The following is a 27,513-nucleotide window of genomic DNA, read 5'->3' on the forward strand; positions in this document are numbered from 1 at the left end:
GAACAGCAGAAGACCCGGACTGCGCAAGCGCGGCTAATTTGGCCATCGGAGGCCAAAAATTAGTCGGCACCATGGAGACCAGGACGCTAGCAACGGAGCAGGTAAGTAAAAAACTTTTTATAACTTCTGTATGGCTCATAATTAATGCACAATGTATATTACAAAGTGCATTATTATGGCCATACAGAAGTGTATAACCCCACTTGCTGCCTCGGGACATCTCCTTTAAGGATGGACGGGTGTTGTCGGCATTAGTATTGGGATGACATGATGTCACGTTTAGGAGACTGAAGATAGCAGAGTAGCACTATGTTTCAATGTTGGTCAATGTCCACTGCCAGCTATGTATGCAAATTTGTGAGGTGTCATTTATTGGAGTCTCCCCTCAGGTATCCAGCTGTCTTACAACCAGCTACAAACTGCCAAACTGAGTACTAGTGTATGCATAGCAACTGAGGCCACAGATGTTTGTGGAGGATGCAGTTTACCCATAATCCCTCATTCAGTGCACATGGATGAAGGACCTATGATGACATCACTGTCATGTGATCAGCATCTGCTGGTTTAGGACATGTGATGTCATCGTCATGTGATCAGGGGCAGAGATCAGACCATGTGCCTGATCATATGATGGTGACATCATTGCTGGTCCTGTGAACACACTGTTGCTGTCAAGCTTTGTTTTTATATATGCTTTAGGACCTGTGATGACACTGTCATGTGATCAGGGCCGGAACAAAACAAAAACAAAAACAAAAAAATCAGAAAAGGTATCCCAGGACTTTTGAGTTGCTAAAATCCTACATCTGTCAAGAATGGGACAACATTCCTGTCCCGAAACTCCAGCAATTGTCTCCTCACTTCCCAGGAGTTTATAGACCATTGTAAAATGAAGAGGGAATGTTATCAAATAAAAGTATATGGCCTGCCTTTATTTTGTGTTGCTGCCAACAAGGTCTAAAGTGGTGATGATTATCTGGTCAGTCGCAGCTGAGCTTCGGTCACTCTATGGATCAATGTTCTCCATGCATTCTTGTCTTTCACGGCTTCTTTTAGTTCTGCGATTGACATGTTTGTGGTGGCCTTGATTGTATCTAGCCATCTGGTCCTTTTCATTCTGATCTTCTCTTCCCACTCACTGTGCCAAGCATCAGTACTGTTTCCAGTGAGTTGGCGCACATCACGTGTCCAAAGAAAGCCACTGTTTGTATTTGCCCTCTAGTGATATTTTTGATTTGCGGAATCTAACACTACCCTGTTAGTTGTCATGGCAGTATCCATAGCATTCTCCTCGCGTGTCATAATTTAAATGCATTGATTTTCTTTTTGTCTATTTTCCTGAGCATCCAACTTTCCCATGCATTCTCTTTCTTTTTGCATTCGTTGGATAAGGTATTCCAGGTCCCTTTCACTATCTGAAAGCAGGGTGGTGTCATCTGCATATCCAAGGTTGTTGACACTTCTGCCATGTTTTTGACTTAGATTTCTGATTTGTCTAGAATGCATCACCTCATGATCGTTTCTGCGTACAGATTGACTGGTGATAGATTGCAGTCTTGCCGTATGCCTTTCTCGATTCCGAATGAATTTGTGTTTTTATCAATTGAAATAGAAAAAATGTCTCCCTTTCAACTTCTGATGTATTCTGTTACAAATAGAATATGGTTATATGGACTCTCCAAATCCTGTCACTTTATGTAAAATCTAAGTAAACGTTAAAAGCGTTTACTTTTTTGGAATTGGGGCTATACATTCCCTGCAGTTGCTTCCTGGTTACAAAGCTCCTGGTCTCATGGTTATGACATCAAAGGCCCTGCTGCTACTGCAAGACCTTTTGATCTTTGTTATTATCTGTCCATGTATGTACAGTGAAGGACTTTGTCACTGGTAAGGAGAAGTGAGTGATCTCCAGAATTATCTGCTAGAGTGGACTGCTCCGGGCCTGAATGGGCAGAGAGAGGGAGGACTATGCAGCCATGGCATGTGTGGCTGCAGAATAATTCCAAATGATCAGCGCATGGGTCAGGGGTCTCTGGATCTATCAGACCCCACCTGCCTCTGGACGATAAGACATAGACACTTCAGGGAAGTTTTAACTTCCTGAAAACTGCGTCTTATAGTCAGATAAATACAGTGAAATGCAGGAAGAGGGAGAAGGCACACTTTGTAAACCCAGTGTGAGATGACTGTGGGGTAATGTAGGGTTATTATGGCAGCTGGACATCTAGCAAAGGAGCTTAGAGGGGTTGTCTCGTGCCAAAACGTGTTTTTGTTTTTTTGCATAGGCCCCCCGTTCGGCGCAGGACAAACCCAAGGGATGTGTTAAAATAAAAAAATAAAAAATATTACTTACCCTTCTCCAAGATGGCCGCCGGTATCTTCACCCACGATGCACCACGGGTCTTCTCCCATGGTGCACCGTGGGCTCTGTGCGGTCCATTGCCGATTCCAGCCTCCTGATTGGCTGGAATCGGCACACGTGACGGGGCGGAGCTACGCGATGATGCGTAGAAGGGGGCGGAGCCAGAACACCGCTCGTGCCCGGACCGACCAGAAGGGAGAAGACCCTTCTGTGTAAGCACGTCTAAAAAAGCAAGAAGACCCCGAAATTAGACGGAACCATGGAGACGGGGACGCCAGCAACGGAGCAGGTAAGTGAATAACTTCTGTATGGCTCATATTTAATGCACGATATATATTACAAAGTGCATTAATATGGCCATACAGAAGTGCTGAACCCCACTTGCTTTCGCGAGACAACCCCTTTAAGTCTACCAGGTCTACTATTTCAGCTTCTCTTGAATAAGGAGGACCTGGGAAGGCTGAGCATATCATTTGTCTGTAACCCAGATATCCGATAGCTACCCAGGTCACAAGCAGTAGTTGCCATAGATGCCCCTTACAAGTCACTCCTTTCCAAACTAACTTCCTCATCTGAGACATTCTCCAGTAGACATGTCCATAGCTAAAGCGGCTTTCACATTTGCACATTTTATGCCAGAAAGTAGCACTGATCGATGCTTTTGCATATCCATTAGCATTTGTTCAGCTCCATTTACATGTAACAATAAGCAGTACTATCCCCAAAGAATTTCATCACTGCCGGCAGCACGTCCCCGCTAACACAGCAAGTGCTACCGCAGAGGGTTTATGCTGCTGCATAAAAGACATGAAGCATACTTATCATTACACTCTTGGATTAATTGGAGTGACATTATAGAGCAAATCATGTCACCTGTTGGAGTGCAGGGTGCTCATACTCCAGCAGATGCAATGGTGAACAAACCAAGCACCAGCAGCCAGATCAGAGATCACGTGACCAGAAGTTTGAAGCAGATGTAACCTAGTTATTGTGAATTATTTGTCAGTAATTAGCAACAAGCTGAACATTAATGTTTATGTAAAAAAAATGAAAATGACAATGGTGTCGGTATCAGAAATAGCGCTCCTTTAGTGTTGAATGGTGATGTGACAATAAAGTGAAGTAAAGATAGAGGACTTACCCGGCACTGAGTGAGTATCCCTGGTGGTGGGATAGCTCACTAGTACCTCCAATTCCGGGATAGCCTGTAAATAAGTAGATCTATCAATCCTTCTTCCCAATCCTGACCGGAGAGCTGCTTGGATGTCTGGGGTCCCTAATAATAGGGAACCCAGTGTAGATGAGAATCCAAAAAAGAAAAATATCCAGTATAGCGCTTCACGGGATGAAGGAAAAAATAGAGTATATATATCTACACCATAAGGTGGGATTTTATTGCAACGCGTTTCTGCCCACTGTAGGGCCTTTTTCAAGCAACTTGAAGACCCTACAGTGGGCAGAAACGCGTTGCAGTAAAATCCCACCTTATGGTGTAGATATATATACTCTATTTTTTCCTTCATCCTGTGAAGCGCTATACTGGATATTTTTCTTTTTTGGATTCGTAAAAAAAATGAAGTGAAGCAACAAAATACGTTTTCAACGTTTCTATCATTCTATACTTCTACATCAGACAGACGCTGCTTCTGACTGCTATATTGGTGCTGCACAACTGTCTGTGCAGAATAAATTGGATCAGAGCTATTGCATCGGGGGCTGCCATTCTGTTGCTATGCTTTCAAACCTGCTTTTGGACGGAGCACAACTAGCACACTTTGATTATGCTCTACGGAGCATCCTCCAGAAATGATAAACAGCCAGAGCATGTGCTCCAGAGATGCTCCTGGAAATGAACAGGTAGTGCATGTTTCCTGATCTCTGAGCAACAAATGGAAATCTGCTTGTTTTTCAGTTGATCACCAGTACCTTCACACAAAGCACTTATTGGGTGAACAAACGTTCACTCCCAATTGTCGGCTAGGGTAAAATGACCTAAACATCTATAACCCCCTTAAATAAAACCCTGGATCTGCCCCACAACAATTATAATGTCATATTTGACTTAAGAAACTTGTGACAGTTATGTTGATTGTCCTGCAATTAAATATTAATTTACAGTAACAGATGTTCAGTTGAAGTAGATGTGACTTTTTTTTTTCTTTTAAAAGTGTGAAACCACCATAATGCATCACACTAGTGCAAGCGTATTTAGAGTGAACTTGCGTGATGGTCAAAGAACACACAGGCATGCTCCCTTTGATATCAATAGCCAAGTTTAATATAGGCTAATTGGTGTATAATACGCAATTATTGTATCTTGACTCCACCGGAAGCTAGGGGTTTGACAGGGCATGAATGCAGGAAAGCTCCTGGCATGAACCTAGCTCCCGATTGGTTGCATTCGTCCAGGTCCTTGAAGGTTCTTTAGCAGCGCCTGGATACAGTCCCCCTTGCAGCTCCGCTGCCAGCGGGCCTCCACCTTCGCTCCCTCGCTGCTATGTCCCATGACTTTTCTAGCGGGCGGTGACTGAAGCCGCCCCCCCCCCCCCACTGTTTAGCACTGACAGTGTGAGGAGGGTCGGGACTTACAAGATAACGTTGTGCGCACGGAAATACCAGGGACGCGGGGATGATTGTGAGAAGGGGTGTCTGGACAGCACATGAGAGCCTACGGCCGCACATGCCAGTACGGCAGCTATGGCACACCTAAAGCTGCTGGGTCCGGGGACTGAGGACAGGTGCACATCACTGAACACTGTGGACAGGAGTCTGGGGTGTCGTGACACCCGACAGCTGCACATGGCACAACTGCGGGGACAAGAGGATTACCGGTGCATGGTCTGGGGCCAGCCGACAGCCAAACATGGGACAAGAGCGAGCACAGGAGACTTACACCTATGCCCTCCGGGGACAGCAGGGTGAAGATCCTCACTCCGGCCTCCAATTGGGCACATCACTCCTGACAGTACAGTGGGCTGACAGAAAAGCCATGGGACGAAACAGGGAGCAGAGGTAGAAGCCCGCTGGCAGGGGAGCTGAAAGGGGGACTGTATGCTGACGCTGCTAAAGAACCTTCAAGTACCTGGACAGATGCAGCCAATCAGGAGCTAGGGGTATGGCAGGGTCGTTCCTGCATCCATGCTATGTCATACCCCTAGTTTCCAGTGGTGACAAGATACAATACCATATGCACCGAAATAGGCCATGCTGCTTTTTTTGTGACCGAAATGCGCATTCAAAATGCATGTGACCAAACCCATTGAAACTAATGGGTTCTATTCACTACATATTATGCATAATACGCAACACAAATGGATCTGTGTGAATAAAAACCCCAAGACGTCTTTTAGGTGAGCATATCTCAAATCTGCATGTAATTCATGGAGAAAGTAATTTGAGCTAAGTCCATTTACAGTGGCGAATAAAATAAGCATTTTAAGACCACAGCACGCACTAGAATCATCTGTTATGACGCAATGTACTTAAATCTAAGAGGAGTGACAATGTATCCTTATTAATCAAGTAAAAAATACCAATGAATACAAGTAGATGGAATATTATAGCATCTTGTTCCATAAAGGTCTCTTACAGATCCGGATTATACTCTTGTGAAAGATCTAAAAGATAAACTTATGTTTTTAGCAAAATTTTATTTGGTGTTCATCAAAAACATTGGTTTCTTCTTTGGAAAAGCAGATTACAGCACTAGCTCTTTTTGCTCAGACTATCAAAGAATATTCGGCTGTGTGAGACACAGTTCACTTCATGACAGAAGGTTTAGGTGCATTTTAAACAGGGAAGCAGACACATAAAATGTTATAGTGCTAATAAAAAAGAACACATCACTGTATATATCTCTGCACTGATTCAATGCCATAGAGTAAATGCAAGTGAAAGATACACTACAGATGAAAACTAAAATGTTGTCACTCCTCTTAGTCTGACACCTTCCCTCCTGCATGTTGCAATCAATGATATCAAATCACTCTACACCTAGCCATTAACCCTTTAATTTACAAGTATCTAATATGTGATGCCTTAACCACGTAGTGACAGCCAATATGCCTTTTTACTGCCCTCACTAGTGGGCTTTTAACCGTAACATTTTATTAAGGCAGTGGCTTGGCTGACTATTGACAGACAGGCTCCTGCTCTAACTGCCAGATGCAGAGAAACCTCAGATTCTGCCAGTTTAACCACTTACATGTTAAAATCAATAGCAACGACAACATTTAAGCAGATGACAGGCCACAACAGCAGATGACAGGTAGAGAGGGCTCCTGTCACCCATTGGTATCCTGCAGTGTGACTGTAAGGTAACACTAGGTTCCCATAGTAGATGGAAGCCTGACAAAAAGCTTCATCTCTGCCCTGTAAGGGCGAGCACCCACTGGGGTTTTTTTACCTGCGTTTTGCGTTTTGCGTTTTTCCTGCACAGGCATAGAGATAACATGTGTTCCTGTCCACTGGCGTTTTTTTTGCATTGCGTTTGCGTTTTTAACATAGGAACTGTCAGTTGCATATGTGTCCTTATTTTTCTCCATGGAAATTAATGGCAAAGCTGCGAAAAAGCCGCGAAAACGCCGCGAAAAACGCTGCGTTTTTTTTCCCGCGGGAAACGCAAACGCCAGTGGGTGCTCGCCCTAACTCTGCCTATTGGGCTCCACCTCCAGCAGAGTCTAATAGGCTGCTGTCACAGGCTTAGTAAAATGCACTACATAAGTAATGCAGTGCACTATCCTAGCGATCGAATTATCGCAATTTCAAGCCTCCCTGGGGGACTAAAAAACAGCATCAAGAATGTTCAATAAAGTTTGATCTAAAGGTTAAAAAAAATCCTGTGTAAAGAAAATATGCATTTTTCTCCATAAAAATGTTTTCAATGGATAAAAAATAAAATGTTTGAAAATCAGCACAAAATAGATATTACCACATTTGTAATGACCCGGGCAATGAAAAGATTTTGTTTATCACACATGGGAATGCCACAAGAATTTAAAAAAAATAAAATAAAAAATTAACACCAGAATTAGTTTTCTTTTGTTCGCCTCCCAAATAACACCATAAAAGGCAATCCAAAAGTCACATGTACCTCATTCTGTTTCAAGGTCGTTAACTCTGAGCTCCTCCATATATTTCAAGGAGTCCATGACCTCCAACCACACTATTCTCAGGAATGTGACACTGGCAACAAATTATCCCCAGAAATTGGAGAATCGCCATAATAAAATGCTGGAGTAGACCCTTTTTGAGCTGAGATTGGACCCGGGGGGATAGACAGGAGTGTCAACTTTGGCGTGAACCGCAGTGCTCGATATAAATTAGGATACATCTTGCCACAGGGGAACAATGAGCGTACAGTCCCACCATATGTGCAACATTGAACCCCTGTCTGACATGTATCTCCAACACTGTTCAGAAACATGGTTCTATTTTATGCAGTCTGACCGGGGTTCTATACCACTGAGATTTTTTTGAAGTTGAGTTCCTGTATTCTAAGTGATATTTTAATTTTATGACAGAGCATAGGATTTGGACCAGAGATCTCTGGGAACAGGTCTCCCCAGGGCCTCGTCCCATTTCTTGATCCAGCTGGGGTCAGTTCCTCATCTGCCCATCCAGCAGATGGGCGTACACTAGTGAGTTCACACGTGTAGGCGCCTCCTCTGCCGTGCATAGCTGTTCAAATGATATGAGATTAACTGTCAAGTCCGAGTATGGGGCAAGCATGGTGAAGTAGCTTTGCAGTTGGATGTACAATAGCCCTTGGCAAGCTGTGTTCTCCCTTTAAGTCTGAGGGTTCTCTCTCCCCCTGGGTCCATAACATCTCAGAGAAACTCCCTCTGGCATAAGACAGCCATGTGTGACATTGTAGGCAAGAGTCAGGGGTTCCCCACCGATGCGATGAGTGGCCTCGGTGTTGATATCATCTAGTTCCCTCCAACAAGTCAATGCCAAGCGTGTAGTAATGGCTGTAGAACTACTGAGGCACCAATCCTCTTCCAATCTGGACCCCAGGGAATCCAGAATGCTCCCGATCTTAAATGGGTTTATGGCCTGTTTCACCTCCATCCACAACTTAGACCCAAAGTTCTGATATATATCTATCATGCAATTACAGATTGTGGCCTTTTGATAGAACTCTAAATGGGTGAACCCTGCTCTTGTTAGGGTTCTGCAGCCGATATGCTGTGATGTATGATATGAAGCTAGTCACTACTTTCCTGAGCTTTGTAAAAGAGTATCTAGGTATATCCCAGGGGATAGTCTGGAAGATGTATAGGCTTTTTGGAAGGATGTCCATTTTTAGTACCCACCAAACCACGAAAGTGCTATGTTTTGCCATTTCTTTAGTTCTGTCTCAAGTAGCGTTATGAATGGTATGTGATTTAATTCAAAGGTTTGTTCTGTAGCGGCTGAAAGTTGGATTCCCAAATATTTTATGGAAGAATTCCTCTACTTAAAAGGAAGAGTTCCTGGGAGATATTCCACCTTCCCCACTGAGATAGATATGTTTAATATTTCAGATTTTTGAATGTTAATTATGAAACTGCTAATCTTGCTAAATCTAGAGAATTTTTGTTATAAGTACAGGGATATCTACTCTTGGATATGGTATAAAGCAGCATGTCATCTGTGTATGCTGTTTGTGGATTTGGTTGCTAAACTTAATCCCTCTCATGAAAGGGTTACTTTGATGGTGTTTGACAGATGATCCATTACTAATAGGTACAGAAGTGAGAGAGGGCAACCCTGCCAAGTCCCACTCCTTATTTGGAAAGGGAGCAACAGTCGCCTATTTACCCTTACCTGCGCCGAGGGGACATGGTACAAACACATAATCCAAGTTATCCGTCTGGGTCCCATTTTCTTCAATATCGCCTCCATGAATTCCCATCCAACCCTGTTGAATGCCTTCTCTGCATTAATTGCGATTAAGCATAGCAGGCCTCCTAGTTTATGTGACCTTATAAACAGTAACGTCGTTCTGATGCTGTTGTCCCTGGCTGCTCTTCCAGTGAAAAAACAAACTTGTTCCTTGTTAATAAGCTGGAGCACAAGTGGATTTAATCTTGTGCATATTTTAACCTCTTAAGGACCAAACAGTAAGTCTGCAGTACTTTGTTTTAGGCTTTAATCTCAGCCAACAGTAAAAATACGGGGCATGATTAACATAGCTGCTCCTGCAATATAGCAGAAGCAGGCCAGGTCTTCGGCTGTTAGTGACAGCTGAGAACCCAGAGGAGAAGGCAGAAGTATCAGGCAATACTTGTGCTGGCCCCTCTGCTAGTAATTTTGACTTGCCTACAACATAGGGACACTATCAGATTTTATTCCAAACCACTTTAAGATCCCAATCTATACCTGTGTTCAGCAGTGCTCCAGAGGAGTCCATTTTTCAGTTTTTCTTCTCTCTGGACAGGCACATGGATGTCATTAACTACTGACTGGTAATTAAGTTTATAAGCAGTGATTTAGGACGCTAGAGAACCAATATATGGTATGGTTTGCTCAATTTTCAGGTCATATCATACATAATGAAGCAACCATGTTGGAGTTATTCTACACTGAACTTCCTATTTATTTCCTCTGGATGTCTGAATTGAAAAGAATATCTTAGATTTTGTCAGTTGTGATAAATGCATTTGTATCTGGCAGAAAACAGCAGAAAAGTTTTAGCTAAGGGTGGAATGGAAGAAAGCCCAGGGCTTTTTTGTGTGGATCAGTGCATTCCAACAACTTGATTTGGAATGAGCAGTTATTCCGTTATTTTGAATGCCCTACATAGGGAATGCTGCCAGCAAACATTTTTAGAGCAACCTTGATGGAATTCAGGCAGATCATACTACTTTGATCCAAATATAGAGATGAAATCAGATTTGCTTTTAAAGGCATCTCATTTAGTCATAAAGTAAGCATCATATTGCTAAGTAAGGTAGATTTGGTCATTTTGTAACTTCTATGACTGCTGGATAATATGAATCATAATTATAACATGGCAAGAAAAAAAATTCCAGCTGACTCTGCAGGTTACTGAATCACGGGGAAAGCAAAAGAACTTTAGCAACCAGAAAAAACAAAGACCGTTCTAAGACAGCAACTGCAATCTATAAATATCCATGCTTCGTTGAATTAGGAATAAGGCCGGGCTCACACGGGCGGACTAGATGCCACATGATGGGGGCCAGCAGCAGATTCCAGCTGTGAGCCTGTACGGCAACCCTGCATACCTGCCATTTCTGTATAGCTGATGACCACGTCAGTTCACCCGTCACACGCAGTACAGTTCGTTTTTCTATAACTGTATTTCTCATGCCATTGCTAAGCAATGCTGGTACCTACACATACGCAAAGTTAATTGTGTGCGGATTAGATGGCCTCTACTACCGTCAACAGAGGCCGTCCGCATGGAGTCCGTGGCTAATACAGCATGTTGTGGTTTTTTTTTTCGCCGCTCACAGAATACGCAAATCGTGTCTGAGTGTGAACAAAAAAGAGAAAGTACATGCCTTTCAGTGCCTGCATTACATTGCAGACTCTGCAATTGGAATCCGCCTGTGTGAGCCTGGCCTAATAGTTATAGTTCAAAGATATCAGCTAGACTATACAAAACAGGGCAACCCAACGTGGAGGTCCCTTTGTCTCATTCTGAATATGTGCAGCTTGGCACTTATCTTCACTGTTTAATATATTTGAAGATCTAATTTGATTTCATGAAACTTAACCCCTTATTGATGAGTGTGTTTCTTGTCTTAAGGAGCAAGAGATTTTCACTGTTGCATTGCAAGCGCTATAACCTGTTGACATACCCTTAGTAGGAGGAGTTTTTCATGGCACCACCCTTGGGTACATTGTTTGTTTTTTTTTTCTTAAATTTTATTAATTTTGCACAATAAAAGGTTTCTTAAATAAAACAATTGATCCTGCATCAATGCATTCTAAGACCCCTAACCATTTTATTTTTATGGCATCTGTGCTCTGCGAGGTCTGGCTTTTCGCAGGAGGAGTTGTAGTTTTTATTGGTACCAGGTGGAGGTAAATGTAACTTTGATTACTTTTTAATGCATTTTTCAGGGAGGAGAACAAAAGTTGCAATTCTGTCGTACATATGTGTGATGAATACAAATATATTTTCCGACTGCAGAGTTTGTAGAGGTCAAAAATGAAATTGGGTTTCTATAAATGCAGATTTTTTTAAAACAATTTTAAATCCCTCAAGGGGACTTAAAGATGCGATTGGTCGTTAGAATAGTGCACTGCTTGTTTAGTGCATTGTTTATTTAGTACATGCTACTAAGCCTATGACAGCAGTCTATCAAACTCTTCTGGAGGTGGGGTCTAAAAGACTAAGTTACATGGTAGACATGGAGGCCTTCAAATTTCCAGCTGCTATGGGAACCTGTTGGTACATTGCAATTGCACTGCATAGTTCCGATAGGGTGGGGGCTCTTTTTGTCACCTGTCATCTGCTTACATGCTAGAGTTGCTTTTGTTACATGTGGTACTGTTGTATCTTGACGCCACTGGAAGTGGTGGGTGTAGTCAAATGTTAGTCTGCTTGACAGCTAGGTGACGCCCCGTGCCTGATTGGCTGTAAAGCTCCTGATTGCCTGCCTCCTGCAAGGTCCTAGGAGGTCCATTAGTGAGGTCAGTAAAAAGGTGTACTGGCTGTGACTAAGGCGTTCAGTTTGGTATTTGTCAAGTCACAATTTTGCCACTTCGTAAAGCCTCAGCAGATTGAAGTGTACAGTTTATGTTTAGGCTTGTGCTGCTTGTGTGGATGTAGATGCTGCGAGGCATAAAGTTGCTGATACTCTGGTTATGATGGGTGACTGTGAAGCATAAAATGTAGTGGTACATAATCCATATACATGAGGGTACAGTTTTAACAAACCACACCACATCAGGTTATGATGTATAGATTATGATTTGAAAATATCAATCAGTTAAAAAAACTGAGCACGTTATTACCAAGCCATGAACGGTGGAATCATAACAATTTCATGCAGTGAAAGTTGTCAGAATGCAAAGAAAAACCTACAACTTTTTTCTAAAATCCAGTACGGTGAGCACTAATTTCAATTGTAATTTTGTTATCTTTTTTCGGGCGCCAGTGCTCTTGGGCACAATTAGCAGTCGTGAGTAGTGAGGTGCTGAATAACACAGAATTAGATATTTTGCTTAACTTGTTGTAAACACGGTATTATATAAAGCAGGGAGATGAGGCAATTTCCTTCCATACACAGTGAATAATAACTGATACACAAGTTACAACAATGTAGACACCTGTGTCTAACATGTTTATATACTGGGAGCTTACTCTGGATTTCTTTTCTCTATTTTCATATTTACATCTTTTATTGTTCCTCTACTCACTGTCAAACCTGACTCTCCTTCTCTTTGGCCGCCTGCAGATGGCCAGGTCGGATCACCTACGAGAATTCTAGCAGCGGGACCCGACCCGTGCCCCTGCAGGGACCAGCGCGGCACTCACCTGCTCCCGCGGCTCCGGCTCTTTGCGCAGACCAGAGCCAGCGGCCGGGGAGTGACATTTCTGTGCAGGGCTATGGATAATGAAAACAGAAGACTACTCTTGAATATTCTTCAGAGGCCCCTCAGAATACATCGTAGTTGACATTTTATGTTTCAGCTATTCATTCCATCACAAAATACTGAAAGCTAACAATATAAAATGGCTGCCAGGAGGTATTCTGAGGGGCCTCTGATGAATATTCAAGAACAGCCATTTTATATTTCCATTGGCTTCCACCATTTTGTGCTGGGATTAATAACTTAGTTGACCAGAGGAGAGGAGCTAAGGCCAACCCTGAGGAACTCCAACTACAAGAGGAGATGTAGAGACAGCAAATGATTCACTGACCGAGTGGTCAGAAATCCGATTTCCACGCCAGTCCTCTAGATCCTTATGAACCCACCTGGATTTTAGATGAGTCCCATCCAGGAACGGACCCCACTACAAAGTGGATTCGATATTCTTATACTGCTATCCATCCAGCAGGAGTGCAGTAATCTTACAGCATTTTCTTCACTTTGTGCTCTTGGGGCTTGTAGCCTGTCAAAACGCGTTGCATGGGACATAAAATGCAAACTTGTGACATACCTTAAGTATGTGTGTATATATATATATATATATATATATATATATATATATATATATACACACACACACATATATATAATGTATGTGTATATATGCAAATAGAACTACCACCTTCTAATTGATAGCTTTATACACCTTTCAAACTAATAACTGTAACACTTAATTGGTTGTGATTTAATCGCTGATAAAAGAAGCATGGAGGCCCAAGTAGCCTCAAAAGCTCATGTTATGTTTTAACAATAAACAAAAAGATATCTATAAGACTTTCTGAGAGCAACTTTGTGTTACTAGCAGCAGCAGCAAACTTTTTACCAAACTTTTTAGAATGATGAATGTGCAATAACTGAGGACATCAGCATCCTTCTGCCACAAAACTATTACTGAAGTGATCAATGAACTTACAAGGAGTTAAAAAGCAAGCATGTAGAGTACTGCATCCATATCTGTAAAGATACTTTACTGCATAACAGCTGGAAGTGATGACTGATTCCTAGATGAGAGCAGTATGTGTACTGGGTTATATACAGCTCGAGAAACTGTAGTGTTTTATGGCATTTGTCTTTCACCTGGAGCATCAATACATTACAAACCACACTTCCTTCTCTTCGACAAATAACTCCTAGGAGGAGAACACAGATAGCTCATGTGCCAAACAAAAGAAAAGAACTGCAGTCTTACAGTACTCTTCACTGTAAACAGGTTGAGACAACTTTTAAAGTTGTCCCCTACCCACAAGATAGCAGCTAACTTTCTGATCACTGGGGGTATGACAGCTAGGGCACCTGCTGGGTCCATAAGGTCAACGCATGAAGATAGCCGAGAACGCAAAGTCTAAGCACTCGGCGATCTTTGCTTTTCTCCAGTTATACTTTTCTATGCTAAACTAGGAAAAATGGATAGTTTTTCACTATGGACAATAGGGGTCTGCTAGTTGTTGATTTAGATGTGCCACCAACCTTCGGCCATTGTTTAGAAGTCGGACAACCTGTTTAAAGGGAACCTAATAGGAGATCCATGGAGCCCAAGCCACAAGCAGCAAGAAATCCCAACATGCATCTATATTACAGAGGGTTTCATCTTGTTTTAAAACACTGTAGCAAATTACCAGTCGAAAAAAGCTGGTGATTGGCCATATGAGTCACATGTTTCGGGAGTCGATGGCATCATTGCTTGCTCCCTGCAGTCAGACTTGAAGATCAGTAGGGAAAAAGCTGCAGTGGAGGAGGATCCTATGCAGGTTTGAATTTCTTTTCTCCATGGATAATCCCTTTAGGGCTTATACAGTTTCCATATAACGTCCAAGTTGTGCATAGACTTCTAATACAGAATGGTTTTTAACAAGGAGAAATGCAAAGTCCTGCATCAGGGCAAGAAAAATGAAAAAATAACATACAGAATGGGAGGAATTGAGCTAAGCAGCAGCACAAATGAAAAAGACTTGGGTGTACTAATGGATCATAGACTGAACATGAGTCAACAATGTGATGCAGAAGCCAAAAAGGCAAACACAATTCTGGGATGTATTAAGAGAAGTATAGGGTCTAGATCATTTGAGGTAGTTATACCCCTCTACTCTTCCTAGTCAAACCTCATCAGGAATACTGTGTCCAGTTCTGGGCACCCCACTTTAAAAAAGGCAAACAAAATGGTGCAAGCTCAGAGAAGAGTTACCAAGATGGTGAGCGGTCTGCAAATCATGTCCTATGAAGAACGGATAAAGAATCTGGGAATGTTTAGCTTGCAAAAAAGAAGGCTGAGGGGAGACTTAATAGCTGTCTACAAATATCTGAAGATTGTCAGTGCAGAGAAATCAGCCCTATTATTTGCACAAGGAAACACTAGAAACAATGTGATGAAACTGAAAGGGAGGAGACACAAATGAGAGATTAGGAAAAACTTTCTGACAGTGAGGGTGATGAATGAGTGGAACATGGTACCATTGGAAGTGTTCTAACAAAGGCTGGACATATATCTGTCTGGGATGATTTAGTAAATCCTGCACTGAGCAGGGGGTTGGACCCCGGAGGTCCCTTCCAACTCTACCATTCTATACGGCTTGAGTTGACAACTACACCTTTTATGTTGGATTCCATATAAACTTCACAACATTTCCCATCGGTTCTTATTATTATGGAGCTATTCGCGCCTAGAAGATCCATACAAGGTCTCTGCACACGAGTTTGTACGTACATGAAGTACAGATACAACAATCGGTAACATGACTACACCTTGTGACAAGTCAATTTACAAAATTCTAGTTATAATATATTATATGTCAAGTTAACATTTGCTAAATCTGTATATGAACTGAGACTAGTTTGCAAAGAGTTGGCAAGAAATAAACTACAAGGCTGAAGTTCAGTAAAATGAGCCAGAGATCTTAAACACATTATTCCTTAAAGGGGTTGTCCTGCGCCGAAACGGTTTTTTTTTGTTTTTCAATAGCCCCCCCGTTCGGCGCGAGACAAACCCGATGCAAGGATAAAAACAAAACAAACAGATAGTACTTACCCGAATCCCCGTGGTCCGGCGTCTTCATACTTACCTTGTGAAGATGGCCGCCGGGATCTTCACCCTCGGTGGACCGCAGGGCTTCTGTGCGGTCCATTGCCGATTCCAGCCTCCTGATTGGCTGGAATCGGCACACGTGACGGGGCGGAGCTACGAGGAGCCGCTCTCCGGCACGAGCGGCCCCATTCAGCAAAGGAGAAGACCGGACTGCGCAAGCGCGTCTAATCGGGCGATTAGACGCTGAAGATTAGACGGCACCATGGAGACGAGGACGCTAGCAACGGAACAGGTAAGTGAATAACTTCTGTATGGCTCATAATTAATGCACGATGTACATTACAAAGTGCATTAATATGGCCATACAGAAGTGCTTACCCCCACTTTGTTTCGCGGGACAACCCCTTTAAGGTCTACATGGCATCATGAAGGTGCATCGGAGATGTTATGAGACTTGTAACTGTTTTGAACAATGTTAACCCTTAGGCCACTCGCCAGTTAACACGATTAGCACGGCGTCCCGAACGCTACACTAACCATGGTACAACGCTGCCATTGATTTCAATGGGGCCTCATAGACCAGCACTCCAACGCAGAGTTTCTAATGCCACAATCTGAGCCCTGCTGCTCCTTTTTCACACGTTTTTTTAGCACTTTTTAAAGCACTGTAAAATGCTGTAACATGTATTTGAAACCGCGGCACGAAATTGTGCTAAAATGCCGCAGTTTTGAGCAACGTTTTCTGAATGCACCTTTGAGAGCAGCTTTATAGAAAAAGTGACTTGTGCCCAAACTTATAGAAAGGTCCACACCTAACTTGGTACATCTACCCTACAGTCTGTTTCCACCATCATCTATTCTTTTAATCTGGCCTAGTTAAAGTACACGTTTTTTGAATACTGCCTCTTATCACTTTCCAAATATGAGAGCAACACAATCTGGGTATGTGCGCACATAGTGGGAGTTGTTGGCAAATAAACCGCACCAAAATCTATAAAATATAAAATAAAAAGCAATTGAAGAATTTTCTTTTTTGCTCACATCACCTCCAAGAAATAACAAAAAAAAAAAAATTACCAAAAAGTCATACAATTGCAGTCATTATTCAACCCCTATTGCAAGTTCGGCCTCCCTTACACAGGCGTTTTCATCAACGCTGAACTAAACTCTGTACAACGCTGCCATTCGTTTCAATGGGTTTTCTCAGATAAGCGATAAAATTCAGCGTTAATGCTGCCATTTTGAAGTGCTGTCCTATTTATGAGCATTTCAGCGTTTTTATTCAATGTGAAATGACTGTTTTAGGCCCGTTTTACACAGGCGAGATCCAAAAGTCTAGTACGAATATGAGCCCCATTCTTTTGAGGGGATCATACACATAAGCAAGTTTTTGCTTCACCGCAATGCTGCAAAAAAACCCCCAAAAAACACCGTACCTCCCATCTTTGGGTGTGTCATCGCACCGCCCATTGTTTTCAATGGAGACTGCGGCAGCAGTGCATTGTGTGCTAGGTGTATGCGATGCAAGGTCTCCCCATTGGAGTGATGTGAGGTGGTTTTGATATAAAACTGCCCACATCTGTGGGGAAATCAGATTTTGACAAGCATGATCTTAGGCAGTGTTTTGCACTTGTCCGTATGACCTTAGCCTCAAACTACTGCAATCTGTCTTGAGGCCCAGTTACATGCAAAGATAATCGTTCAAAAGCTCTTGAGCAATTGTTTTTCATAAACTGCTAAATGACACTAATGTCCATTAGCAGCTTATCACCTTAATTTGCATGTAAATCTGCCTCCAGGATCTGTATACAGAGAACAGCAGATAGTCTGTTCTCTACATTCAACTCCTTTGTTCTGCTGAGAGGCTGCAAGCTAAATACAATGTAATCAGCACTTCCATGGAGAATACAGCACCATGGAAAGCAAACACAGCATGCGGTGTGTTATCTTCTGTCCAGCTGAATGATGGATTTTATGCTCACCTAAAAATCATTGTTAAACTGAAGAGTGAATGATGGAAGCATTTACACACTATTATCGCTCAAACACTTGTTTTTAAGCAATAATTGTTGTGTGTAAATAGGCCTTTAGGCCAGGCTAACCCAACCAGCATGCGTATTGTGTACGACCGTGGGGGCGTACAGTACAGGGTTTTTTTGTGTTTGTTTGTTTCTATTTCCCATGCCATCGCTTAGCGGGAAAACACTGCATTATATACGCAGCCTTTTAGCTTACACTTGTGAGCCCAGCCTTAAAGTTAGATACATTAGCAAAGTGCAAATAACAGATATCAAAAGACACATGAGAATTACAAAAAAACGCAAACCATTATACTAATAACTATAAAATACAAGAACAGTAGTAGTTGGGGAGTAAACAGTCCTATAGAGGTCAACACAAACAGCCAAAGAAGGTAAATTAGAGCAAATAACCAAAAGATCCAATAGCAGCATATGTGACCACAAACCTGCCGTCTGGCGCCTCCAACTTACATCTCCCTCCAGGCTGTCGCAATGGACGTGTTACAATCGTCTGAAAGCGTCCTAGGGCGGGATCATGTGAGCGTGTGCACCCGCGTATGGCACTGATTTTTGCTGGCACACGACAGCATATTTCACACCGTCATGCTTCTGTTTCATTTTTGCTGGCACATGGCCGGCCGGTTTCAGATGAGCCTATGGTAACACATCTGGTTTTTTCCCCCCACTTTGTCACTTAGCGATGTATAAACGCTCACATACGCAATGTAACTACCGGTATGTGCAGTACTTGTTACGCCCCCTAGAGGACAATAGGGCTGTATCGTGCGTAATGCAAGTGAGAGAAAACATGCGGCGCTTGTTTCTTAAGTATTAAAGAAAATGAAAAACAAAACAAATGCTAGTGTAACAGCGAAAATCGATATTTGAACTGCTGCAATGTAACATGTATTATAAGCCTGATCGCTGAGCTGTTATTGGCTGCAGTGTCTGTGGCGTCCTGTAAACACCGGCGCGGACAGCTGGCCACTACTTGTTTGTATAGAAACTTACTCCTAGGCTAGAATGGGGCAGTCATGCTTCACAAAAGCATACTTTTAACTGTTTAACTTCCCATGATAGATATATAATATATATTTTTTTATTTTGCCACCAGCCAATAGATGTCATATGGCGGTACGTTCGCATACAATTAACGTACACATGTTGTTTATCAAAGGCCTTGGAGGAGAAAGTGTTCAACTGCAACATTTTATAGAGAGTTTACAATAATAACGTTTTTAATGTAAAAACGGACCCCGATGTACAGCACAGTATACCTTTAGGCTTAATGTACACGTTTAAACAATGCAGTATGCTTAACCCCTTACCGCTCACATAGGTAGTTTTTACAGTGTTTTTAAAGTCTGCTAAAACAGCTGCACTGCCTCCATTTCAATGGGGTTTCTCAGGTGAGCAGTTTAGCGCAGCTTTTATAATGTGTGCTATAACAAACATATGTTATATTTCCGGCGATGCACCGTGACACCCAACAAAGTCCATTGAAATGAATGTGCGCTAAAACGATGTGTAAAATGCTGTGCACAGCGTTAACATCTTATGCGTAACGGCAACCACTTTTTTTTAGTTTTTTTCCCCCCCATTGTTTGTTTTTATTCCAAGAGCCGTAATTCTTTAATTTCTCTGACATGGCCATGGCTGCTTGTTTTTTGAGGAACAAGTTGTAGTATTTAATAACCCAATTTTGGAGTGCATGTAACGTATTGCACAACTTTTAGGGCTCCTGCCCACGTGCGTTGCAGAATTCTGCTGCGGATTTCCGCTGCGGGAGTATCTCTTTTAAAAACGAAAATCACGGATTTCCGCGGTCTCCATTAATACTATATTAATGGAGACCTCCTGCTGCGGAAATCCACGATGAAATAGAACATGCCGAGATTTTTTTCCCTAGTGGAAAACCGCGGCAGAATTCCACATGAGAGCATTGGCAGCAGGAAAGCCCTCATCCACTCTCGGCTCGATTATTGCAATTTGTTGCTGATCGGCCTCCCCTGCACCAGACTCTACCCTCTCCAATCCATCCTGAATGCGGCAGCCAGGCTCATCTTCCTGTCCAGCCGCTACTCGGACGCCTCTGCCCTGTGCCGGTCACTGCACTGGCTGCCCGTTAAATACAGAATTCAATTTAAACTTACTACCTTCATCCACAAAGCCCTCCACAGTGCAGCGCCCCCCCTATATCGCCTCTCTCATCTCAATTCATCACCCAGCCTAAGCTCTCCGCTCTGCTAACGAAACCAGACTGAGTGCCCCTTTAATTCGAACGTCTCATTCCCACCTCCAAGACTTCTCCAGAGCAGCACCAGTCCTCTGGAACGCACTACCAAAGGCTACCCGAGCAATCCAGGACTCACAGAACTTCAAGCGTGCTCTAAAAACGCACCTCTTCAGGGAGGCATACCGCATTCCCTAAACAAACCCCTCTGTACTCCACCTGATAATATGCTCCCTGACCTACTGACTGCAATCCCTGCTAGCCATCATAAACCGCTCCTGCAGTCATACTGTTTCTGCCGTCAGACGGCTAAATGTCTGACCATTGTCTGTATAGCATCTCTCACTCTCCACCTCTCCATACTGTGCACATCATCACCAGCCCCTTTACCTTCTGTATCCCCCCATTACTTGTAGTATGTAAGCTCGTTGGAGCAGGACCCTCACCCCTATTGTTTCCATCAATTGATTACTATGTAACCGTGGTTCTGTAATTTTTGTACTTTTGTCTTTCTGTATTCCCCCGTCTATGTAAGCGCTGCGGAATATGTTGGCGCTATACAAATAAAGATTGTTATTATTATGGCGTTCAGCATGCAGAAAGTAATGCCACAATAGCCCATCCAAGTCCTGGGGGAAAATTGGTGACATTCGCATTGACCGTGGCATGTAAAGGGTTAAACAGTGGGGGTTGAGGTTTCTCCGGTCACCGCTGTTAAAGGGCTGGGTTGTGATCAAACTGAAAAAAATGAAACCTTTTTTTCTTTATTGATTTCAATGGGGTTTAGGGGGGGGGGGGGGGGGGGAGCTTCTGTTTGCTTCAATTCCGTCAGCGGTCAGTTTTTTTTTTCTTTTTCTTTTTTGGAATGAAAAAATAACCTAGTCTGTAGCATTATTTTTCTGTGAGAAATGGAAAAAAAACATAAAACGTAAGCCTGACTGAATTAAAGCAAATAAAAGCTTTTTTTGAACCGAAAAAAAAATCTGATGCTCTTTTTTTTTTTTTACTCTCCTCAAAAAACAGCAGAAAGACGGAAACCCTAAACTGACCCTGAGACAGGTGTGAAAGCAGCCCGAGACTCCCCATAGCAGCCACTACCACTTCTAACCATGGCAAGGAAGATCAAAGTTTAACCCTGTCGTTCCAAAGCCCTGGAAGTGCCGGTATAGCAGAGGCACTTGCAATTCCCCAGTACAAGAGAGATTACGGTAATGACGGCTGCTCTGCTGTGCCTGCCGGAGTCATTGGGTAAGCAAGCCCTTCTGTGTAGGGGGGCGGCCGTGCTGCGCCTCACATAAGGGGCTCACGGTATGCTAAGCCGACTATCCCTCATATCACGACTGAGTGCCGTACCCGCCCACTGCGGAGGACTGCACTCACGGCAATGGCAGCCAGTCAGTGAGCTCTGCTGCAGTGCATGACGTGAGGTAACCTGCGGGAGGAGAAGGGTTAACAGAGACCTCCGCGGCTGCACTGCTAACACTATCGTTGCCATAGACACAGAGAGGGAAGAATGCATTGTACACACCTAGCAGAAGGCCGTCCATGTCAAAGATGATGTGGGTGACGGGCTGCAGCGCCATGGTGGTCAGCGGGAGGGAGCAGCACGAGGAAGTGTAGACACGCCTCAAGGACAACCACAATGTAACCCTGGGCGGATAGAGCTGAGAGCAGGGAATCCCCGGTAATGACGTCACCTCACTGCTGCGGGATACAGGGGCAGAAGCCAGAAGTAGAGAGATGCGGCGTACAGAGGATAGCAAAACTCCCTTGCAGATGTATACATGATAGCGCTAGGGCCTCACGCACACGGGCGGATTTTTGCTGCGGAGTCTGTAGCGGGCGCCCGCCTTTTGGTCTGCAGCAATAACCCTCCATAGCATGCCATGAAAAATGATTCTTCCTGCACGGGTAAAAACCAATTGCGGTTTCCGCTCGTGGATGAAAAATCGCAGCATAGCCCAGTTTTTTTTCGGTTCCCACATGAACAGCTTCCATGGAAGTCAATAGAAGTCGTCCAACCCGCAGTTCGTCCGCATATGACATTGCGGATGGACTGCGGGAAAAGCAGAAGGTTCAAAGAATAAATAAAAACCTGTACTGCGCGTGTCTGATGGCGAGCTGCGCGGGCATCTACAGTACAGAGGCAAGATTCAGAAAGCAGGTACATGCCGCTGCTACAGGATCGAATTACACATGCGGAATCTGACCCGCCAGTGCGAATGCGGCCTTAATGCGCGGTTTATCTTCTTATAGCCGCGTCCGTGCGGCGATAATGTACATATCTGTCTACGAACTGCCTCACTAATACCGCATGGGGCCTCATCATTCAGAGCAGGGCTGCAGGATAATTGGCGCGGCGCTAGAGATCGCAGTACAGTATTGCTGGCAGCACTTTTTACTCAGGCCGATAGTCGCCTGAATAATCGCTCAAACCAGTGGGTGACTTGTGTAAACATGGCACTGCCAGGACTGAGGGCATCGCTGGGTAGTCGCTGGTCATTCCGTTTAAGTGAGCTGACACGGAAGGACTGCAGTGAATGGACGCCATAAGATCCCCGGCGCGCTCCGCTTCCTTTCACTGAATCACTGATGGGTTCGGACTGCTGTCCGTCTGGTTCAGACTGGCATAGCATCTAAGGGCTTATGCACATGGGCACAACGCGCACAAATACCAACTCCGTTCTTATAAATGGACCTGTTCGCACGGAGTCCCATGGCCCCGGCTCTGCGCTGCCGAGTTCTGGCCACACCTAGCAAAAGCCGGATCACAGAAACTGGACTACACAGCATGTAATAAATTCACTTGCGGTTTTCCCACTTTTTAGGCCTCCTTACATAAGTTGTACAATGGGCCAAGATTTTTTTTATTTTTTTTTAATTTATCCTTGCTTTCAAATAATCCTAACTTTAATTCTGAGGGCGTTGTACATGGCAGGCGATGCTGTTGCCTGACAGCAGTGGGCCAGGTTTTAGGAGGCAGTTTCAGGAGCGGACAGTTGGCATTACTTTCCTTCGTTGGCTTTGGAGTGTGATTAATGAGTTATTAGCGGTATCTTTAGCGCACAGCGATAAGATGCTATTCCGAAACAATACGGGGTGAATGCAACATGATTGAGGCTGAACGGATGGAGCTTGGCAGCCAAAGGGTTGTTGGAAGTTTTGCATTGCTGCCAGTCTTGGGTGGCACTATGGCTACGGTAGTATCCAGGCTTTCAGCTGCATTGGTGGTGGAGCTCAGCCAGCATGAGGGAAGGCTGGCTTACGGCAGGTGACTGACTGCCCAGGGAGATCATGTTAGGCTACATGCACATGGGCAAGTGTGTTTCGCATCCCGATAGCGCTCTTGCCAAGGTGTTTCACGCTGATGTGAGGCACTTTTCATTCAAAGTGACTTTGGTCACTTCAGTGACATTGTGATCCTCAGGCGCGCGTTTCATGTCCGCTAGAGGATCACAAGTGTTTCCCATAGATCTCAAGGGGAACCATCCCATCACATTTGTGTGCACATCCCACGGCATGTTATGTAAAAATAAATTATGTAAATGCTTTAAAAAAGGAGTGAAGTGAAGTAAATTGGTGAACTATCTTACTGGGTAAATCTCTGTGCTATATAATGGTTACACCTGTGATGGGGTTTCAAACAATGTTAAGATGTCTTCAAGTGAGGATGTTTTCTTCTAGCTACCTCATTCTAATAAAGACGTGCCTCGGTCTTTTATACCAGATACCTTGTTTGGAGTTTTTGTTAAAGCGACCCTCCTGGTTTTAGGATTAAATCTTGTCTTGGGACCAGAGAGCAATTATGTTACCTGCTGATACCCCTCTGATCCACCAGTTACAGGTTCAGTCTATAGCTTACCAAGATGGCCAAAGCAATCTACAGACAACCTAATCCCCACAGTGCATTAGTAATGTTAGACTGCCAATGCACTATGCCTGATCTCTGATTGGCCAGCACTGCTCCTGTGATCAGCCAATCAGAGCAGTGTGCATTAGGTAACTAGGAAATCGCAATGACCATTTTGGACACGATCTTGAACAGGTGGATCGGAGACACATCGGCAGAGAACATCAACAGGTAATATACTCTCCCCCCTTCGTCACCAGAACAGTATTTTGTACTGAAACCGAAGGGTCAATTAGAATATAGTTGGGAATAAAAATCTGTGTTGCGGTAATGGTTTCGGTTCATCTGATCTCTAGTAAATACGTTTTTTCTTTACTTTATGCCCTGTACTTGTGCTGTACACTGGACCCATCAGTCCTGCCTACCTGTTAGGGAGGTGACACCTGGACTGTCTGTAATTGTGGAATCCGCAATCGCGGTCCTCAGCAGATCCACAGCAAAATGCAGACATTGAAAGGCATGAACTTTAGTTTTTTCCTTCACACTTGTGGTAACGAGTTGCGTATTCTGCTAGTGGAAAAAAAAACGCAGTGTGCTTTATTTTGCTGTGGACTCAGTGTGGGCCACCTCCATTGAAGTCAATGGAGGTGTCTGACCACCGCCCATGCGCAAGTCACCCTGGTGGAGGAAGCTACCGCTCCTCATCCTTCAAAACTCAGACCGGCACACTGTAGAGATTAATATTAACGTGCAATTATCCAAACCCCTATGGACGCTGAGGTACCCAGGAGTTGCACATATATGATGAAGCAACTTTACTAAGACCAGCGTTTCCAACTTTGGTCCTAGTATAATTCCCCTGGTGCAATTAATACATGAAGGCACGCACCTCTATGCGTTGGGTCCATCTTGGCACCATGGTATGTTTACACAAAAATAGGTGCCAGGTCTGCCCTGACGTACATTTCTAGCATAATTTACTGGAGTGTCTGGCATAATTTATGCATCTGTTGGTCTGGGTGATCACACCCCTTAAACTAGTCCCACCCACTTAAAGAAAAAATAAGCAAGGCCGGCACAAAAAGTTGCAAATTTTTGTGCAAGAGGGACTTGCACAAAAATTAGCGACTTCATTACACCAGAGTTCTAGCATAAAAGCTTTAATAAATCCCCGCTCCCCCCCATGTATTGGTTTTAGACCTAAAGAACAGACAGTGGCAAGAGTATGCGAAGAGGTAAACTGTTCGCAGAATTCAGTTTGAACTTCACGTTTTGTGTGAAGTGTTATTCTTAAAAAAATTATATTTTCTACAGGAGAAACAAGAGCTGATGGCCACAGGGTGCACGAAGTCTCTGCAAGGAGAATCCCCAAATCCAGGTGAGTGCCTTAAACCAAGTCTGAACCATGACGGCAGCTGTAAAAGACAGTACAGAGGCTTCTAGCAGTCCTGTACACAGACTGCGTGACGCCAGTGACAGCAGGTAAGAATCTTATGTGCTTTTCTTTAGTTCCAAGTATTTTAGGTAAAGGACTAAATATGTATAGATTGATTTATTACAGAGTAGGCCGGTTTCAGATCTGTGTTGGAACCTCTTGACATAAAGACTATCACAGATCCTGCTCAAAGGAAAAGCACTGCATGCAGAACCGTGAAATAAGCTGCTACTAGAAGACTGCAAAAAATGGTGGATAATTCACCTCCTCCAAGGACTTCCTCACACAGGTGTTTGCAGAAACGTAGAGTTTTTCATCGCTGCGTTTACTGCAGATTCCGCCCGGTTTCAGCAGCGCTGGCATGTGTTATGCCAACGTTATGGCTGCGTTTTCAGCACAGTTGAAAGCGCGCCCAAGGCTGCTGATAAAAGAAGAAAAAATCCATACCTAGCTGGTGAAGTCGCTGTCCCCAGCGCCACTATGGGGACCTTGTGAAGCTGGCCGATTGACTCAGTCAGCTGTCACTCAGCAGCACTTAGCCAATCAGAGCCAGCACTGGATGTGTCCAATTACAGCCATTCAATGAATAAATGGCTGTGATTGGGCGCATCCAGCGCTGGCTGTGACTGGCTTAGTGAACTGTCACTCAGTGGCTCTCAACCAATCAGAGCAATCTCTCATTGGAGGCGGGGATTTCAAATCCCTGTCACCAGAGAAAAAGTTCCCCTGCTGGCTGACAAGTCCCGAGAGCGCCACCGGGTACAGCAATAACACCTGCCAGGGGAGTATTCTTTTTTTCTCAAGCAGTGTAGCTATGGCGTTTAGCACTGCCAAAAGCGCAGTACCAAGTTGTGCCGCGTTTTTGGCAGTGCTGAAGCTGCTGCCCATTCATTTGAATGGGCAACACAAGGCTGAAAACAGCCAAAAATAGAACTGAGCAGCCCCATTGAAATGAATGGGAGCCTTGTACAGCGTTAAGCGCAGCGCTGAAAAAGCAGCGCTAAATGCTATACAAAAACGCCTGTGTGAGAGTCCTAAGGATCGTAGGCATAAGTTGGTTTGCTTTTTTTTTTTTGTCGTTTCTTCTGACACTCATGGTGGTAATAAAACCTTTACATATCATGTGATCTGTATTGCTTGATTGGGTAGTATTGCTTTTAAAACTGAAATTTTTTTTTTACATTTTTTTGGCAGCCATGATTAAGGCCGGCTTCAAGCGGGCGATAAAATCATGTGAGGTTTGTGCGAGACACACAAATCTTGCACAAATATGAACCCCATTCTTTTGAATGGGGTGACACACATGAACAATGTTTTCCTGCATGGCATCCCGATGCTATGCGGGAAACAAATCGTGGCATGTTATATCTCTCTGCGTGGTCTTGCCTTCAATGGGGCCGGCGGTAGCATCGCACCACATGCCAGGTGCATGCGATGCGGAGGTTCACTGCATCCCCAAATGTGCCTTTTTCAGAGAGTTTGCTTTAGCAGAATTCAAACTGTATTAAAAATTATATGTATGATAACAGTTTAGTACCATTGTGCGATACTGTGGTTATGTTTTTTATGCTTGACTTTTAAAAAATTAAAGCATGTTTTTCCAAAAAAACCTATTTTTAATACTCTGAGCACCACAGTCAGGCCTCGGTCAGACGGGCGTTTTTTCACGCGATATGCACATGCGCATGCGATCCGCACATATATAGACACAATGCTTCACAATGGGATCGGTCACATGTCCGCTTTTTATGCGGATGTGCGATAAATTATAGGACACAACGATTCGCAGAACGCGCCTATCTGCGTTCTGCGCATCGCTGTGTTCTATATATGCGCTCAATGGGGCCGGCGGCAGCAGCGCCGACCCCATTGAGAACATATACTTAAAGATCGTTCTCCTCTTCCACAGCTGTAACAGCTGTGGCAGAGGAAACGATGTTCGCCCATTGAATTCAATGAAGCCGGCAATACAGCCGGCTCCA

General features: G+C 43.8%; 2 protein-coding genes across 2 annotated transcripts in view; one reads left to right on the forward strand and one right to left on the reverse strand.

Moving 5' to 3' along the window:
* PUDP (pseudouridine 5'-phosphatase) overlaps positions 1–21,895 on the reverse strand; it is a 272,258-nt gene extending 250,363 nt beyond the window's left edge. The window contains exon 1 of the mRNA XM_066599922.1: positions 21,775–21,895. Within this exon, the coding sequence (XP_066456019.1) occupies positions 21,775–21,829 (55 nt within the window). The 5' untranslated portion in view covers positions 21,830–21,895. The remainder of the gene's footprint in view (positions 1–21,774) is intronic.
* STS (steroid sulfatase) overlaps positions 21,607–27,513 on the forward strand; it is a 327,127-nt gene continuing 321,220 nt past the window's right edge. Inside the window, exons 1-2 of the mRNA XM_066599916.1 lie at positions 21,607–21,673; positions 25,411–25,474. Of these exons, the coding sequence (XP_066456013.1) occupies positions 25,426–25,474 (49 nt within the window). The 5' untranslated portion in view covers positions 21,607–21,673; positions 25,411–25,425. The remainder of the gene's footprint in view (positions 21,674–25,410; positions 25,475–27,513) is intronic.

Source organism: Eleutherodactylus coqui, chromosome 4 (assembly GCF_035609145.1).
Source record: "Eleutherodactylus coqui strain aEleCoq1 chromosome 4, aEleCoq1.hap1, whole genome shotgun sequence".
Classification (NCBI taxonomy): Eukaryota; Metazoa; Chordata; class Amphibia; order Anura; family Eleutherodactylidae; genus Eleutherodactylus; species Eleutherodactylus coqui.